This window comes from Juglans regia, chromosome 8 (genome assembly GCF_001411555.2).
Source record: "Juglans regia cultivar Chandler chromosome 8, Walnut 2.0, whole genome shotgun sequence".
NCBI lineage: Eukaryota > Viridiplantae > Streptophyta > Magnoliopsida > Fagales > Juglandaceae > Juglans > Juglans regia.
In genome coordinates this window covers 24615578-24633742 of record NC_049908.1, presented here as the reverse complement: position 1 = coordinate 24633742, position 18165 = coordinate 24615578, and the positions used below count along the sequence as shown (strand labels likewise).

The 18165-nt window shown below is 33.6% G+C and overlaps 2 protein-coding genes and 1 pseudogene across 3 annotated transcripts; 2 read left to right on the top strand and 1 right to left on the bottom strand.

Moving 5' to 3' along the window:
* Positions 1 to 688: 688 nt before the first annotated feature.
* Positions 689 to 4052, top strand: LOC108980665 (annotated as a pseudogene).
* On the bottom strand, positions 3527 to 6721 carry LOC109015976 (probable pectinesterase 53). 2 transcript variants are annotated; one of them, XM_018998436.2, is made up of 4 exons: positions 6353 to 6721; positions 6063 to 6252; positions 4462 to 4904; positions 3527 to 4365 (listed from the first exon to the last, which is right to left on the bottom strand). In XM_018998436.2, the coding sequence occupies exons 1-4, from the start codon at positions 6652 to 6654 to the stop codon at positions 4212 to 4214; spliced, it is 1089 nt and encodes a 362-aa protein (XP_018853981.2). In that variant the 5' UTR covers positions 6655 to 6721; the 3' UTR covers positions 3527 to 4211. The 2 variants fall into 2 exon arrangements, with proteins under 2 accessions (XP_018853981.2, XP_035549439.1); XM_035693546.1 differs by having other exon boundaries at positions 3527 to 4904; positions 6353 to 6697.
* Positions 6722 to 14626: 7905 nt separating this feature from the next.
* On the top strand, positions 14627 to 15019 carry LOC118349214 (secreted RxLR effector protein 161-like). Its single transcript, XM_035692832.1, has one exon. The coding sequence runs from the start codon at positions 14627 to 14629 to the stop codon at positions 15017 to 15019; it is 393 nt and encodes a 130-aa protein (XP_035548725.1).
* The last annotated feature ends 3146 nt before the right edge of the window (positions 15020 to 18165 follow it).

Here is an 18165-nt window from a genome sequence, read left to right as displayed (position 1 = left end):
AAAATTAAAAATTAAATAAAATATTATTATTATTTTAAAATTAAAAAAATTAAATTATTTATTATATTTTATATAAAAATTTAAAAAAATTATAATAATAAAATGAGATTAAATACTTTTACTATCTAAATAATAGAGTCTTAATTTGTGTTTGGGCATGAATATGATGATCTGATTTGGTTAAATAATAACATTTTATAGATTTTATTGATAATATTTTACAAAAAAATAAAAAAAAAAATTTTTTATCATTAATTGATTTGAATAGATTTAAAATTAGTTAGTTTGGATTTTAAACTCATCTTAACTCATTATTACAATTTTTTTAAATTTTAACATAAAATATAATAAATAATTCAATTTTTTTAAATTCTAAAATAATGATAATATTAAAAAATAATATTTTAATAATATTTTATCATCTCAACTCAATTCAATTTAATATTCAAATGCAACTTTGATGGATGGACATTCAAATATAATAGGGGATGTTACTCATCATTTCATATTCATATTTTATATATTTTAAAATTATTTTTTATTATTTTTATTTTATTTTATTCTGTTTAATTAATTGAATTGTTTTATTTATTATTTATATATTATATATTTATTATAATAAAAAAAATTAAAATAAAAGTGATGTAAGGGGATGATAAGTTATTAAATATAATAACTGTGAGTTTCTTTCACGAAAGTTATGTTCAGAGACCAAGACGACGGTGCGGGGGCATGGCCATGGGTGCCATTGTTCTCGATCTCCGACCTGGTCTCCGTATCGGACTCTTCTCTCTCGGTAATTTTCGATTGGTTTCTGGCTTTTCATCTTTTGAAATTTGAACGATTGAATTGAGTGGCGATTTAGAATCATGTCGAAGTTTGGATTGGATGTCATTTCATCCTAATTACGTTTGTTTTGAAACATTTACCGTTATGGTTCCCGACAAATGCGATAAGATGAATCACCCTGCATCTTTATCGAACTTCTTCATACATTCAGTGGAGCTCAAAACGGATGAGTTCCAATGCAATCTCCGGTTTTGCAGCTGCCAAACTTAGGTTTAGGTTATGATTACGATGCTTCACTTATTGGTTGCCAGAACGATTTGTAATTGGTCTTGTGAGCTCAGCATTCGTGCGCAGTATGTGGCCTTGTTTCTTGGATTGAGTTTTGGTTGTCGAAAGCTCTGGTTAGCTACTGCCCTTGTTCGGCACTAAAATTTTATTTTATTTTTTATTTTTATTTTTTTCAGGAATGCCAATATGCGAAGCATTTGCTCAGATAGAGCAGCAGCCTAACATTTACGATGTCGTCCACGTGAAGTACTTTGATGAGGTTTTGATTGTAGATGGTTTATATTATGTGTGCATCTATGCACATAAACACTTGTGAACTGCTTTGAATTTTTGTTGGGAATTCAATGGATGCCATCTTTGGCTTGTAGTGGATGTACTGTATATGAAATTCACAGTCATATACTTACGTTACTTATGCATTTAATTTGTCACATACATGTGTCTTATGTACTGAGTTCATATAAGTCTAATTTAGGTCTTAATCTTGTAAGAACCTCTTATTGAGCCCGTTTAATGCAGGAGCCACTGAAACTATATATCGTTATTAGCTTTCCACATCATGGTTTTCATCTTTGTTTTGATCCTTGGTCCCAGGTGTTACATTGCTTTGTATATATTCATTTGTTTAGGTTTTCTGTCTGTGCTTCATAGTGAGCATGTGATCTGGAAGATTCTTTTCTTCTAATTATCAATGAGATGAGGGAACTATTAAAGATTAATTTTTGTACCTAATGAAGCAATTAGTTTAGTAGCTTTAATTACTAATACATTGTTTTGAAAGATCACTAGTCTTCTTCCATATGTGGCAAGAGCTTGTGTGATCCAGAGGTTTAAGGTGATGCCTATGTCACGGAATTAAGCTTTTGTTTTCTGAATCGTTGGGCAAACTAGAGGTTCCTTCTTGTATTCGTCTGGATACCCACTTTTTTTAGTGTACTACTCTTGATACCTATCACTTTTTAACTCCACATTTGATCTGATAGTGACAATGGCCGTTTCTAAAGCATATTCTCTGAGTGCTAATCTTGCATTCTGATATTATCTCTGTTATCATTATTATTATTTTGGATCTATGATTGTTGTTAAAAATGGTCTTTTACCATTTATATTGCACGCCAGGTTAACACCACATAAGGAGCTCATGCTAAGGACTACAGAGGATATAAAAAACAATAGAATCTATTGCTTGAAAATGGATGATTTTAATGTTTCTTACAAGCATGATAATACATACATGATCACCCCAATCTGTTAAAATTGTCAACTTGTGACCTTAATGGAAATAAATCCAATGTATTTTGGATCTATAATTGTTGTTATAAATGGTCTTTTTTGTGGGTTTTCCAATTCACATAATGAATAAATCAATCATTGGATTTGAGTAATTGTCTTTTGGCAATTGCATAGAACTATGGATTGGGTATCTGCCTCATTGGATCGGCTATTGCAATTACTTTATGCTATGAGGCCCATTCTCATTTGAGTTTTGAGGGATTTCATGTTGGTACTGTGTTCTCTGTAATTTGTTGGTGGGTGTCCATTTTATTTTTTCAGGGTGTGATAATGCATTTTGGTGGTGTATCTTGTGTCTAGTGTGGCCTAATAGTTGTTCAGCCTTGTGCCTTGCTGCCATAAGTTAATTATCTATCCAAAACATAAATGTATGATTACATCATGATGCATTTTGATTAATGTAACTTTGATTAATGCCTTTTGATTAATGCATCAGACCCTTGTCTGTGGACAGCACTCTGTGGTGATTATTTCTACAACTATTTTACACGTGGTTTGGACATCTTATTTGATGGACAGGTATTGGCTTTCTTTAATTCTAGTGATTTGTAAATAATCATGATACTATGCATGAAAACCTTTGCACTTAAAGTTCTAATATCACTGTGTTGTACATGCAGACTCATAAGATCAAGAAGTTTGTTTTGCATAAAACTATCCCGGTCATGCAGATTTCAATTCATATAGGCAGTGCAATTTTATTATCTTTGGTTCAGACGGTAAGTTATTTTCTTTTTCTGAAATTTCCTATTAAGATTTTTATTAGAGAAACAGATTAACCATTTTCGTTTTGTTTTCTGCAGTTGAGGGGTCTTTTGAGGATGTAAATGGCAGCAGACTGACGATTGCACCAAGCACCAAGTGGGAGCAAGTGATGGTAATTTTTTTTCTCCCACTTTCTAGTCTAGCCAAAGGACATTATAACAGAAAAAGAAAAGAGGCTCCCATTTTATCCTTCTTTAATATCTGTCTACTTGGCTGCTATTAAGGTCCACTAGCTCCGTTTGGATAGTGAAAGTGTTTAATCTCATCTCATCTCATCATTACAATTTTTCCAAATTTTTACACAAAATATAATAAACAATTCAACTTTTTTCAAATCCCAAAACAATAATAATATTAAAAAATAATATTTTAACAATATTTTATTCAACTTTCAACTTTCATCTCAACTCATCTCATCTCATCTCATCTCAACTCACTATCCAAACAGCACCTTAAGGTTCTACAAACAATCCTTTTGGATCTACATTTGTATATGGTTATCAGAATGTTGTGTTTGAGGTGAGTTAACAATCCTTCTTGCTTGCTTCCAATATTGGAACACCCTCTCCGGTCTTAAGAAAATGGACAAATATATTTTCTACTCTCTAACTAACAGCTATTTTCCACTTTACACTTCAACTATCAAAACTGACCTGTAGTTGACAAAAAATGGTAGTGAGCATGCAATGTGTCAGTTTTGGTAGTTTGGGATGCATAGTATAAAACAGTTGTTAGTTGGAAGGTGGAAAGTTTATTGAAAACAAAAACCTCTTGTTTGTTGACAATTACATTGCTTAATTTTAGCTACTGTATGGTAGTAATAGGGATTGCTGATTAGTATTTCCTTGATATTAGCAGTTGATGAAGAATGGTTATTATACTGCAACCGTCCGGACATACACATTATGGGAATGATTATGCCACTGATGCTAGTTTTTTTTGTATGCTTTCAACTTAAATAAGCTATTAGAAATGGGGTTATTCAAGCCACAATAAATTCTAGGGTTTATATAATATCATTTTAGCTTTCTGAACGTTCCTCTAATGGCCTAACAACTGCAGTTTAGAAATTGAAATTATTGCAGGTTTGGGAGCCATTCATTGGCATCAATAAAACTCGGTGAAATAAATGGTTCAACCTCCTCGGCAGTAAGCTCCCTGGACCATGAAACTCGTCCTCCGAAATCAGCCCCTGCTCCCCAACATTTGTATTGTCCATAAAACACAGTCCTGCGTCGATGTTGTTTCAAATTGGTTAAAAACACTATGCAGGCATATAAATCATGGCACGCCTTGGAAGTAAATAGGAGAGAGAAACAAACATACATTTCCCTATTTTTATCTCCCCAATCATACCATCCTCTGGGAGTGATGATCTTGTCCATGTACGTGTACGCAAAGACTACCCTAGAAAAAGTGCCCCATGCCCTGCCCAAGTATAGGGCCCCTGATCCAGTGACCTTACAGTTGACAAAAGAGAAGCCAGTTTCCTCAAGCAAGCTCTGTCTCTTTTGGGCAGTCAGGGCTCCATAGCTACTGGTGATGGCATGCAAATGGCAATCCTTGTAGAGGGAGAGACCGTTTCCGAAAATGAAGTCGACGGAGCCTTCAATGAAGCAGTCCTTGAAGTAGTGCCTGCCTTTGTGATCGTAAAGAGTGTCTTGTGCTCCGATAATTTTGCATCCGAAGAAGGCTGCTGTGTCAGCTGAAACCCGTAGTGCCACTGCTTGCTTTCCCAGTGCTCCTGATGGTGGCGATGGTGCTTTATTCTGTTCAGGCATTGTTGAAAAAAAAATTGAACACCCCCTTACCGTTGTCATAAGCCTCATTCTTTCTCCCAAGAGTCATCTACTTGCATTGAATGGTCGTTGACTTACTTCCATGTGTGAATTGGGTCTTGAGTTTAAATCCAAATATAAATTCGCCTAGACTAGGGATTCATAAAGACTTGGTATTAGCTTCAAGCCTTCAACCGCGTAAGTATTCATGAAGTTTCTAGCACCCTAAGGTCAAGGCTATGGCTCAAACTCGACTTGAGGGGCCCGTGGCTTTCTGCCATCAAGGCACTTTTTGTCTGGGTTTTAGTAAAGAGAAATGATACTTGCAGTCGTGAGCGTGCAGTCGCTTTGAAAAAAGTGAATAAATAAGGGACCCACCTGAAAAGAAATTAATTTTTTAATAGTGGACCCCACTCTTTTTCAAAGCGACTGCACGGCGTTTGCGCATTCCACGACTGTATGTAGCATTACTCATTTTTATTAGATTAAATTTTTAGGATAAGAGATAATTTTACATGGTATTAGAGTAGAAATTCTAAGTTTGAATTTAACTCTATACTATTCATTTAATTAAATATTTCACGTGTTAAACTTATTCATTGAGGAAGAGACTGATTCACATATGAGGGAGAGTGTTAAGAATATAATAAAAATCAATAAAAAACTACTTCTTCCCATTAATTTAAGCTTTTGGAATAAATTGTGATTTCACACACATCTAGTTGCCCCCTCTTACCCCTTTTACCTATAAAGAAAAGAGTCATTCAACTTGCATACCAGTATAAATGACATGAGCAATACTACGTGTAGTCTCTAAATGGGAAATACATTGCAAGCGTAGTTAATTTTTGTCTTTAAGTTTTTTTAAAATTATAATAATATCTTTATTAAAATGATACTTTTTTATTTGGAGACTGTAAATAGAATTTCTCAAATGACATATTTTACATTGTTGATTTGACGTTATTTAATTTATAAGAGAATTCAATTTAAAGAGTTATATATACTACTAGGGAAAGATCAATGGTCCCGAGCCACTCACTCACACATGGTTCGGTGGTTAATAGGTTCTCTCTCTAGCTTGAATGTCTAAAATTATAGCAGACCTATTGACAAATGTAAAAGCCAAAATCACGCAAGTTGTTTGACCTTGAAGGTGATGTTCTTTGCAATGAAGTAAAGAGCATCAACTGCAAATGTTGCAGATGCAAAGGTACCCAATGGACGCCCACTTTGTCCCATTCTGTCTGCTGTGTCGTCCCACTCAATAATGGTATTGTCTGCACCAGCACCTTCCAGGGTAATGTATGCCATACTCGCAGGAATCTCAACCTTCTCCCTACAATTTTTTTTTTTAAATCCCATTATTTGAGTTGCTATATAAGGTATAAACACAAACGAAATGAAACTAAATAGGATCTTATTTCTTAGAATGTTACCTGTAAATCCCTGCACTAATGGAGATAACCACCCGGCAGTGAGTGAAGACTGGCAGTGAATCGATCGCCTTCTGCACTGAAACAAAATAACCTAACCTCGAGACTTTATTTACTTTTATGGTTAAGCAAGGCTTGAACTTGTTTACTGCTTTCTGGAAGAGGGAGTGCTTGAAGGAACCCATTTGTTTCACCCAATTCAGGTAAGCCTTTTCAGTCACCACAACCCCATTAGAGACGTTTGGATGAGATAGAGAGACTGAACTCTCAAACAGCAAAAATAGCAATAACAGCTTTGGTACCATTTCATTGAAGTTGTTAAGTGAAATAAGGAAAGTCTCTAGCTTTAGCTGAAAGACTGAAAATAAAATATGGGAAAGGTGGGAAGCTGATGAGCTGTTTCAATGGAAGTTTAAAAAAGAAAATGGAGGGAAGGTCAAGGGAATCCAGAAACTTGTGGCTGTATCTGTGTTGTCTCTTCCTATTACACCCATTAGACCCAGCAGTAATTTGCAGTCTAGTGGTGTTTCTTCTTGTCTTTTCTGGTCTTCCAAGTATTGAATTCTGCAAGTGTAATGGCATTGCAAGAAAATAAAAGAAACTATTGCAGCTGACCCAAAAACTGAATTAATCATCATGCCGATGAATGATGATCATGCAATTGGTGTCGTATCTCTTGTGACGCTTTTTCTTAGACGAGCCAAGTCTAAATAGTGCAGTGGGGAGAAAAAAGCATAATGGCATGAACTTTGCTATTGTGAAATAGCTTCATTTCTGTGTGTAGTGTGAGGTAACTTCGCTATTGTGCTGAGAGAAAGAACAAAAGTAATGGATATGTTTTGGGTAGAGGCGTGGGAGAATATCGTGACAAAATTATGTCATGACGCATCATGTTCATGATGGAGATGCTACAAAAACAGACTGAATTTGATAGCGCCATAACAATTCCCATTATCCCTAAGGTTACTTGATCTTGCCTCACCAGAAAGTACACTTAGGTCTTATTTGGTTATATAGATTAGATGAGATGAGATAAGAAATTTGTAAATATTAATAAAATAATTTGTGAATAGTAATGAAATAGTTTGAATTAAAATTTTTATGAGATTTTGAAAAAGGAGAGAAAAAGTTTAATAAAAAAATTATAAATTTAAAAGAGGTTTGTAATATAATTTTTATTTTATAATTTGAAAAAGTTGAATTATTTTTTGTGTTTTGTTTGAAAGTTTGGAAAAGTTGTAATGATTAGATAAAAAAATTAAAAAATTTGAAATTTAAAAAATATTTATGTTTGAATAGTATTTAGATGTTGAGATGAGATGAAATTATTTGAAAGGTTTATGAAACCAAATCAGGCTGATAAAGTGCCATGAGAAACAACAAAGGAAATGGTTATGAAGACGGTCATCTCGAGTGAGACTCGCAACTTTCACAAAAACCTACAAAACTTCATCTCAAACCATTTATTTTTTAATAAAAAATTCTAAAACTCTTTATCACTTCTCGATCAACACCATCCAAGCATCCACTACTTTAGTAATTTAGGGTGCAAAATATAAAATACTTTATAATTTAAGGGTGAAATTATAAAACAGCTCATCTCAGCATCACAAATTATTCCTGTTGTCGGTCAATTAAATGAGAGTCGAGCATCTTAAAAACAGCTCAGCTCACATCCATGCATCATTTTAAAGACTGAAAGAAAGATTATAATAAATAATTAAGTTTATCTCGGTCATCCAACATTTAACAGTCTCGTTTGAATTCAGAGATGAGTTGAGATGGTTGGTGAATAATAGAAAAAAATATTGTTAAAATATTATTTTTTAATATTATTATTGTTTTGAGATTTGAAAATATTGATTGTTTATTATATTGTGTGGGAATTTAAAAAAGTTATAATAATGAGATGAGTTAGGATGAGTTGAGATCAGTTTCCAATCCAAACGAGGAATAATCTCTTAAGTAGACAGGCCTAACTCCCAGACCAATTGGATTTCAAAGGAATTGGCCAATTGGCTCCCTTGATTTTACAATGTAGCTTTCATCATAGATTAGTCACAATTCTTCAACCCAAACAGGGTTTAGATGTTCTCTAAGCCCTTTGCTGGGTATTGTTCAATTCTCCCTCGCACAAGTCTTTTACGTCTCTATCAAATTTCCAGGGACTCCAATGTCAAGCTCTTATTTATTAATGAAGTAATACTTTGGCTCTAGACAATCTGAGTGAATGGGCATTCTATAAAAAGATAAAGAGTACATATTCTTCTTCACCATTACAGAAAGGACAAAGCATATAATATTCAAGTTGAAAATCAGGAAGAAAGTTGCTGAGCCTCACTCGAGTTGGAAGAGCATTCCAAATGATTTTCCAGAGAATCAATTTGTGTCTATCATGTTAGACTTTTGGTTTGGTTTCCATAGAAACCATTTGTCTTCCCTAAGGTGGTTCACTTCATCTAAGATGATTCACTTCATCTATCAAACATAGGTAATTGCCCTTAATAAATAAAGTGGTCAACCCTTGCTATTTTTTTATGGATGAAATAATGATGGTAGCCCAAAAGTTGTAGGAGTAATAATAAGTAAGGGTCTCTAATCTTGCCTATATAAAGGGGCTTATGTTTTCTATTAGACTCACCCAAAAAAGAGTTCTAAGGCAAAAGACTAGAAGTCCATTCCCTATAGAAAAATCTCTACTCTCTTTTATAGGTTTTTCAGTTCTGAAACCCAAATGGCTAGAGGTAAAAGATCCTATAGATCTCTTTATTCTTTTAAGAAGTTTTATAGTTGGTATCAGAGCCATACCTTTTAGCTTTGCATTTGAATTATTAGCATTTCAATTTTGTTCATATGGTGGGCTTCTAAAATCTAGTTTTGTTCCTTGTTTTATTCTCTTGGCGTGATTAATGGATTTTTTCATAATCTGTGTTGCAAGAGAGTAGCCGGGTCATGATTTAGAGTGCATTTTTCGAAAAAATAAATTTTTGATAACATAAGTCTTTCTGCATGTATTGGAACAATGTTATCCATTTAGTCCATGATAATTTCGGAGATGGGCTTGACTTTCTACTTTTAAGTTTTTGTCTTTGAATTCATATTTGGATGGTTACGTACTCATAACTATATTAATGGATTTCAAATGCATGTTTTGACTTTGGTCTTAATTTCAAGCTTTATACATATTGATGGGCCTTTGGGCTAGTTTACAGTTAATAGAATTTTACCTATTTTAGTAGATGTCTAATTGTATTTCTTTTGAATAATGAAGGTAATGCTACAACATCCTTATTATTTAAAAGAATACATAAATAAATTTAGAATCTCATTGTAACTAAATCATAAGTTTTAAGGATTTATCCCTATAGAAAAATCTTTTAACTTTTGTGATTTAATTAGTATAAGAAAATGATTTTAGGTATTGACAATAAAATTAGTCTTCTACCTATAGGTGTGGATAATTTTATTTGTTAATATTCTGGATAATTTGTCTTATAAATAAATATAAGTAAATTTATACTGTTATGCAACCTTTTCCCACAAGAAGGTTAAAATTTACTTGAATTCATAGTATTAAAGTTTTCTTGATTTTATAGCCGTTGTTCCACAATTTTTAGCTGATGGTGTTTATTTTATTCTAAGGCTTGATGACACTATTTATTCTAACTGGAAAGATTCGATTTATTTTACCTTGGAGTATATGAACCTTGACTATGCACTCTGTGTGGAGCAACCACCTGCTGCCATGGATACAGATACACATGAAGTCATAAAAAATTGCCAATGGTGGGAGCGATCTAATCGCCTAAGTCTAATTCTCATAAAGTCTCGTATGAGTAAGAGCATTAGAGGTTTTATTGGTGACTGCATTACAATTAAGGAATTAATGCAGGAAATTGAGGAACAGTTTGTTTGCCTTGTCAAGGCTTTAGCTAGTACTCTTATCAGAGAATTCACTACTAAAGCCTTTGATAGTTCTAAGGGTATGCGTGCACACATTATGGAAATGAGAGACATTGTTTCTCAACTTAAGGGCTTAAAGATAGAGATATTTGAGCCGTTCTTGGTCCATTTCATCCTTGACTCACTGTCATCTGAGTATGGGTCTTTCAAGATCTCTTATAACACACATAAGAAAAATTGGTCAGTTATGGATCTTCTGGCCATGTGTGTGCAAGAAGAGGAAATGATGAAACATGATTGACTTGATAGTGCAAATATGATCGTGAATGATAAAGTTAAGATCGAGAAATGCCAAGGTGGACCTTAAAAGAAAAGGAAGCATAATGTACCATCAAAATCCAATGGATCTAATGGCAAAAATGTGACATGCTTCTTTTGCAAGAAAGAGGGTTATGTAAAGAAGAGTTGCATCAAGTATAAAGAGTGGCTTGAAAAGAAAGGTAGCTCTATCTCTCTTGTGTGTCATGAATCTTTTTTCATTGATGCTCCTAAAAATTCATGGTGGATTGACTCTGGTTCTTCAATTCATATTGTGAATACATTGCAGGGTTTTCTCACTAGAAGGAAACCAACAACAAGTGAACTTAGGGTTTTCATTAGAAATAAAGGGTGTTCACAAGTTGTTGCAGTTAGAGTTTTTAAAGTGATTCTCAAATTGGGACATGTTTTAGATTTAAATAATGTTTTTTATATTCCAGAATTTTGTAGAAATTTAATTTATGTTTTCAGACTTATTATCAAAGGTTACGGTTTCTTTTTTGAGAATACTATGACTATTTTTAAGAATAAGATTCCTGTTAGTTTTGGAACTTTATTTGATAACTTATTTAAATTAGATATTCATCTCCATTTTGAGGATAATTATCTCTCCCTACATTTAGTTGGCATTAAGAGAAACTTTTTGAATGAAAAAATTTCTCTACTATGGCATAAGAGATTGAGACACATCTCTATAACGAGGATGAAATAGTTAATAAAAGAAGGGGTCCTACAGGATCTTGATTTTACTGACTTCAAGAATTGTGTGGACTACATAAAGGGCAAGCAGACCAACAAAAATTCTAAAGGTTCAAGAAGAAGCTCAAGTGTTTTTGAGATTATACACACAGATATCTGTGAACCATTTCCTACCCCTTGCCTAAATAGTCAGAGATCTTTTATCTCATTTATTGATGACTATTCTAGGTATATATATCTCTCTATCTTCTGAATGAGAAGGCTCAAGCATTAGATGCTTTCAAAGCCTATAAAGCAAAAATAGAGAATCAAAATGAAAAGAAAACCAAGATTGTAAGATTTGATAGAGGAGGAGAATATTATGATAGGTACATATAATAAAGATAAATAAAGGGTCCATTTACAAATTTCCTTCAGGAGGAAGGCATTGTTGTCCAATATTCAATGCCAGGCACACCATAACAAAATGATATTGTAGAAAGAAGGAACCATACGCTAATGGATATGGTAAGGAGCATGATTAGTAAATCTAACATGCAACTTTCCTTGTGGAGTGAAGCTCTTAAAACTGCAGTGTATATATTGAATAAGGTTCCATCCAAGTCTGTCTCTAAGACATCTTTCAAGTTTTAGAAATGGTGGAAACTTAGTTTAAATCATATACACATATGGGGTTGTCCTGCTGAAGTTAGGATTTATAATTTTAACATAAAGAAGTTAGACCCAAGGACAACTAGTGGTTTCTTTATTGGGTATCCAAGTAACTCCAAAGGATATAGATTTTATTGTTCTAGTCATAGCCATAGAATTGCCGAATCTAAAAATGTAAGTTTTTTTGAGGATGTTGAACTTAATGGGAGTGTGAATCCTCAAGAGGTCACTTTTGAAGAAACATCTGAACATGCTACTTTGCCTTTTTTTGGAGGAAGAATGGTTGTATTAACGCAAAATAAAACACAAGATCATGCGGTGACATCAATTGATGGCTTCCAAACTATTACTCCCAAGTGCAGAAATGGACTAGTTGTAATACGAGGTAGCACCCAAGGTCATCTCCACAGGAACAAGAGGATTTCTAGCCAATTGATTGTATGAAATTGCGAGGATTCATATTTGAAAACAGTTTGGATGATTTATTAAGTTGGAAAAGAGTTTTGTATAAAAATAAGAAAATAAACCAAGAAATGTTATATACACAAAGAAGGATCTGTTGCCATTGATATGTATGGTTGATTTTTAGAGTGCCTTGGGTCTGAAATTTTTGGAAAGGAAATAGACTAAACCGGAGTAATTCAAATCTCAAGAAAATAAACTAATCGACTTATGAAAAACAATTGAAATTTTAACTTCACCCTATTGTAAACATAGAATTAAATGGACACTAAAGTAATTACAGATTTTGTAGAAACAATTTGACAAACACCTGGGTTGCGATTTTAGAACTTCTTTTCACTCCACATATCACCAAGATTTCTGGGTACTATTCTTCTTTTATTAATCTAATCAATGTATTAATAAAATGCAATTTGAAGAACATAAACTCGGAGATCATGTACCAAGGTTTTTAAAGAATTTATCACTAATCATCAACCAATTTTTATTTTATCACTTGGCTGAGAGACACCTCGATTGATTCAAGGTTCTGCTGTGTCTAGTGTCAACAACAGAACAAGAATAAGAACAAGAGAATCCAACAGAAATCCATTCACAGAAACGTGATTTCAGATATAGTGAAGTATATAAATCGAGATCTATAGAAATCCAGCCAACATAAGGAGCAAAGGAAAGTTTTACCATATTCCGAAAACTTCTGGAATATAAAATTAGGGAAATAAATTGTATGCTAATTGACATCCTCTCTCTAGCATTTCTCCTCCTCTTTATACCCATTTTCAGCTCCTATTTCTCTCTCTGTGCCACTAATTCTCCCTTCTCTGTGCTCCCATAACAGTTTTCTTTTTCCTGCCTCTTTTTCTCTTCTCTTCTGCTTTTCGTAACCTTCTATCTAGAATCTTCCCTTCTTCTCCTATTAGCAGACGTGGGCCTCTATCTTCCATTGTTATGTTATGAATCATGTAAGCCTTATTGCAGACGTGGGCCTCAACCTACGATACACACATGATAATTAAGCCCGTGTAAGTCTAAGTAAAACTGAGCTCAAGTCTATTTTTATGGTGTAATCAGTCTTTACATGTCAACAGCCCAACTGTTATGCATTGTTTATTAAATACTTTTTTTGCAAATAAAACTAATTTAATTAAGTGTAATAAGAGTACTTAACACAACATTATTTCCCTTTTATCACCAATTCAAGAACAATAGGTCCCCGTAAATGAGGTTCAACTTGAAGTTATTCTACATTTACAGTCTGAGCTAATTGAGTCATCCCCAAATGACGAAGTAGTGGTTCTAAGAAGATCCTCAAGAATATGTAGGCCTGCTATTCCAAATGATTACATTGTATACCTAACTGAGTCTGATTTTAATGATGGACTTCCAGAAGACTCAATTACGTTTTCACAAGCCATAAGTGGAGATAAATCTACATTTTGGTTGGATGCCATGAGAAATGAGTTAGAATCCATTTATAAGAACTAAGTTTGGGATCTCGTCGAATTACCAGAAGGGGCGACAACAGATGGCTGTAAATGGGTTTATAAAACCAAATGAGATTCTTCTGGTAATGTCGAACGATACAAGGCTAGACTTGTCACTAAATGATTCACTCAGAAGGAAGACATATATTATCATGAAACCTTCTCTCCGGTCTCTAAGAAGGATTTGTTGAGGATAATCTTAGCCATAGTAGCTCATTTTGATTTAGACCTACATCAAATGGATGTGAAAACGACTTTTCTTAATGGAGATCTTAATGAAGTGGCATACATGAAACAACCTGAGGGTTTCAGTGATGACAGTCAAAGTATGCAAGTTGAAGAAGTCTCTTTATAGACTAAAACAAGTTTCCCGTCAATGGTATTTAAAGTTTCACAAGATTGTTATCTCATACGGTTTTATCGAGAATCTTGTTGATCAATATATATACCTTAAGGTCAATGGGAGTAAATACATTTTCTTAGTCCTATATGTAGACGATATTCTTCTTTCAAGCAATTAATTGGGCTTACTACATGAGACTAAACAATTTCTCTCCTAAAACTTTGAAATGAAGGATATGAGTGAAGTCTCTTATGTCATTGGCATAGAGATTCACAGAGACAGGAAACAAAGAGTCTTAGGACTATCTCAAAAGACCTACATTGAAAAGGTTTTTACAGAAATTCGATATGAAAGATTGAAAAGTCGTAGCTTCCATAATCAAATGTGATAAATTTCATAAATGTCAATCACCTGAAAATGGAACAAAAGCAGACGAAAAGTGTGCCTTATGCATCTGCAGTGGGTAGCTTGATGTTTGCTCAAGTTTGCACCCGTCTAGACATATGTCTAGCAGTTGGATTATTGGGTCGTTATCAAAGTAACTCAGGTCTTCAACATTGGATAGCTACAAAGAAGGTGATGCGTTATTTGCAAGGAACCAAGGACTACATGCTAACCTACAGGCATACAGAGAATTTGCAAGTGGTTGGCTTTTCAGATTCAGATTTTGCTGGTTGTGTAGACACTAGAAATTCTACTTTTGGATATATCTTTCTCCTTGCTGAGAGAGCTATATCTTGGAAGAGTACGGAGCAATCAATAGTTGCTACGTCTACTATGGAGGCATCATTGCGTGCTATGAAACAATGACACAAGCCATGTGGTTGAAAATTTTTATTTATGGTCTTAAAGTTGTCGATTCCATTCAAAGATCAATAAAGATTCTTTGTGATAACACCGTTGTAGTGTTCTTCTCAAAGAACAATAAAAGCGGAAGTAGAAGCAAGCATATCGACATAAAATATCTATGTGTGAGAGAGAGCATAAAAAATAATGTGGTGTATATTGAGCACACAATACAAATTTGATGTTAGTTGACCCAATGAACAAATGTTTACTAGTAAAATAGTTTCAGGGTCATGTGGATCGTATGAGCCTATCTAAAGTGTAATTTTTGTCATGTTGCTACATATTCCACAAAGAATGAAGTTGAATTCAGTTTCAGTTTTGCGCATAAAGTAATGAGTTCGTTATATCCATTGGGTGATTAAGTTGGACTCGAATGACTTTAATTAGTTGTTCATAAAGTATTTTAAGGGATACTGTGTATTGTGACACATGGAAGTGAAATGCTTACTATAGAGAGCAATACCGCCATGGTTCGTGTATAGGATACTTTGATAAAATTGAGGGCATTATTTTTTGGCCATTTCAGTTTTACCTATTAAGTGAATCAAGTGGGAGAATATTAGACTTTTGGTTTGGTTTCCCTAGAAAACCATTTGTCTTCCCTAAGGTGGTTCACTTTATCTAAGATGATTCACTTCATCTATCAAGCATAAGTAATTGCCCTTAATAAATAAAGTGGTTAACCCTTACTATTTTTTTATGGATGAAATAATGAGGGTAACCCAAAAGTTGTAGGAGTAATAAGCAAGGGTCCCTAGTCTTGCCTATATAAATGGGCTTGTGTTTTCCATTAAACTTACTCAAAAAAAGTTCTAAGGCAAAAGACTAGAAGTCCCTTCCTTACAGAAAAATCTCTACTCTCTTTTGTAGGTTTTTCAATTCTCAAACCCAAATGGATGGAGGTAAAAGATTCTATAGATCTCTTTATTCTTTTTAAGAAGTTTTACATATCATGGATATATATTGGGTATTAATGATTATCAACCAAGAACCAGTTCTAGGATTAATTGGCCTAGAGGTACATATATTTGTTGTTTTAATGCTTGATCTTATCTGGTAGCTCCAAAACAAAATAATTCATGACCATAATATTGAAGGGACTTTGAGGAAGGCTAAGTACCCAATTGGAAAAATCCTATCTAGCCTATATATATTTTTTTTATTATTAAAAAGTTAGGGTCACCTGTCTACTAGTGACCCCTCCCCAATTTTATTAATAACCCTCACTTGTGGCGGAGGAAAACTGTGGTTACAAAAACAAGCATCTGGAGTACAAACGAAAACCCAGAATTCGGGAAACACCTAGCTAGAAAAAAAACTAACATAACCAATAAAACAAACAAAAAACACCAGACACCCGAGACTAACTAAAACGTAAAGATGGCAACCCGGAATAGTCCATGCGGATAAGGCCACGTAATGCATGGGGGGTCTCTAGTAATTGAGAGACAACTAAATCTTTACCAGAAGCCCCATGTTTGGCTAACCAATCTGCAACTTTATTTCCCTCACGAAAAACATGATGGAGCGAGCAGGTCATGCATGCATGGGAAAAAGCTGCAAGTCTCTCTTCCACTTTAGGTCACCATCTCCACCCAACTATTGGAGTATTTCTTTTGATGTAACGGTTAGAGACTCATTCTCTACTTCATCAGCAGTTGTCGTAACTCGGAAGGTTTGATCTCAACCATATGGACCTCAAAAAACCTCTCCTCATTTCTTGTCATTGCTGAAGCTTCCACAGCTCTACTAGCAACATATCTAGCCTCCTCCCTACAAATAAAATCCTTTATTTTGGAGGGCCATGCACAACATGTCATCACTACAATAGAAAATACTAATCTTTCATCATTAGTATGGCAAATCATTTCAATCGTAGATGATATCCGTCAAAATCTACACCCCTGATTGAAGTGTTCAGAAAATTCATCAATCTTAAAATTGATATACACACTCAGTAGTGCAATGGGCAGAGTACGTGATTAATCTCTCATTTGGTTGCAAAGACTCTACCTAGATGTATTTTGTATATTGACGGTGGAAATGATCAACCTTGAAACACTATGTACCCATTTTATTTCCTATTAATACTATGCGTGCTTGATTTGAAAAAAAAAATGCCATGCATCAATAAACACTTTCTAAGTATCTTATTGTAGAAGATTACTCAAAACAATCCATTACTTCAGCAAGCACTAATTCGTTGGCGTCGTGACCAAGAAAATATAGGATTAGACCAATTTATTGGCTACATTTCACAATTTGATTTTTATTTCGAGAATTGTTATAAATACAAAAAAATTATACAAAAGTAAATTCATAGAATGACGTGACTTCATGGGATCTGTTAGATCTACTTTACAATAAAAATAATTTTACAATCTGATATATTATATCAAGTCACATTATTTTGTGTTTCACTTTTGTATAATCCTTTTGTGATTAAAATATTTTCCTTTATTTTTTACAGCATTCACGTGAACTATTATGGGATGTTTGTCGTGATCCCATTTTTAGCCTTATTGATATTGACATGTTAATTGTAAAAATAAAAAATAAAAAATAAAAAATAAAATAAAACTTACTATTGTGAGTTTCAAATTTTCATTCATTTCCTTATCTTCTCTTAAAAAAAAACAAAAGAGTTAAAACTCAAGTAGTGATCAATCTAGCATGTGCACATACACACTGAACATACATGCACATTTTGAATGTGCATACACAAACATATATATTATAAAGAGCAATGCTACTCACCATCCCTTTTACCATTATCATCCCGCTATCCCATAATATGTTATTATATAACTGGATACCATTTCTTATGTTTAACTTGTTGGCTAATTATTTGATACAAAATATCAAGGAATGTTGAAAAAATGATAGCATAAAGGATGACAAAAAAAAAATGTTTCTATCATAAAAGCTGAATCCACCAATAAATTCTACATATGTGTTGAATTTTCTTCACAAGTATGTTAATTTCCCGACTACGCTTTCAAATGTCCCTATATATAATGCTTTATCACAGTTCTTCAATTCCTTTTTAGTCCATCTTTTTCTCCGAAAATTCATACGATATGAATTGGGAGGTTTGGATTCAAATT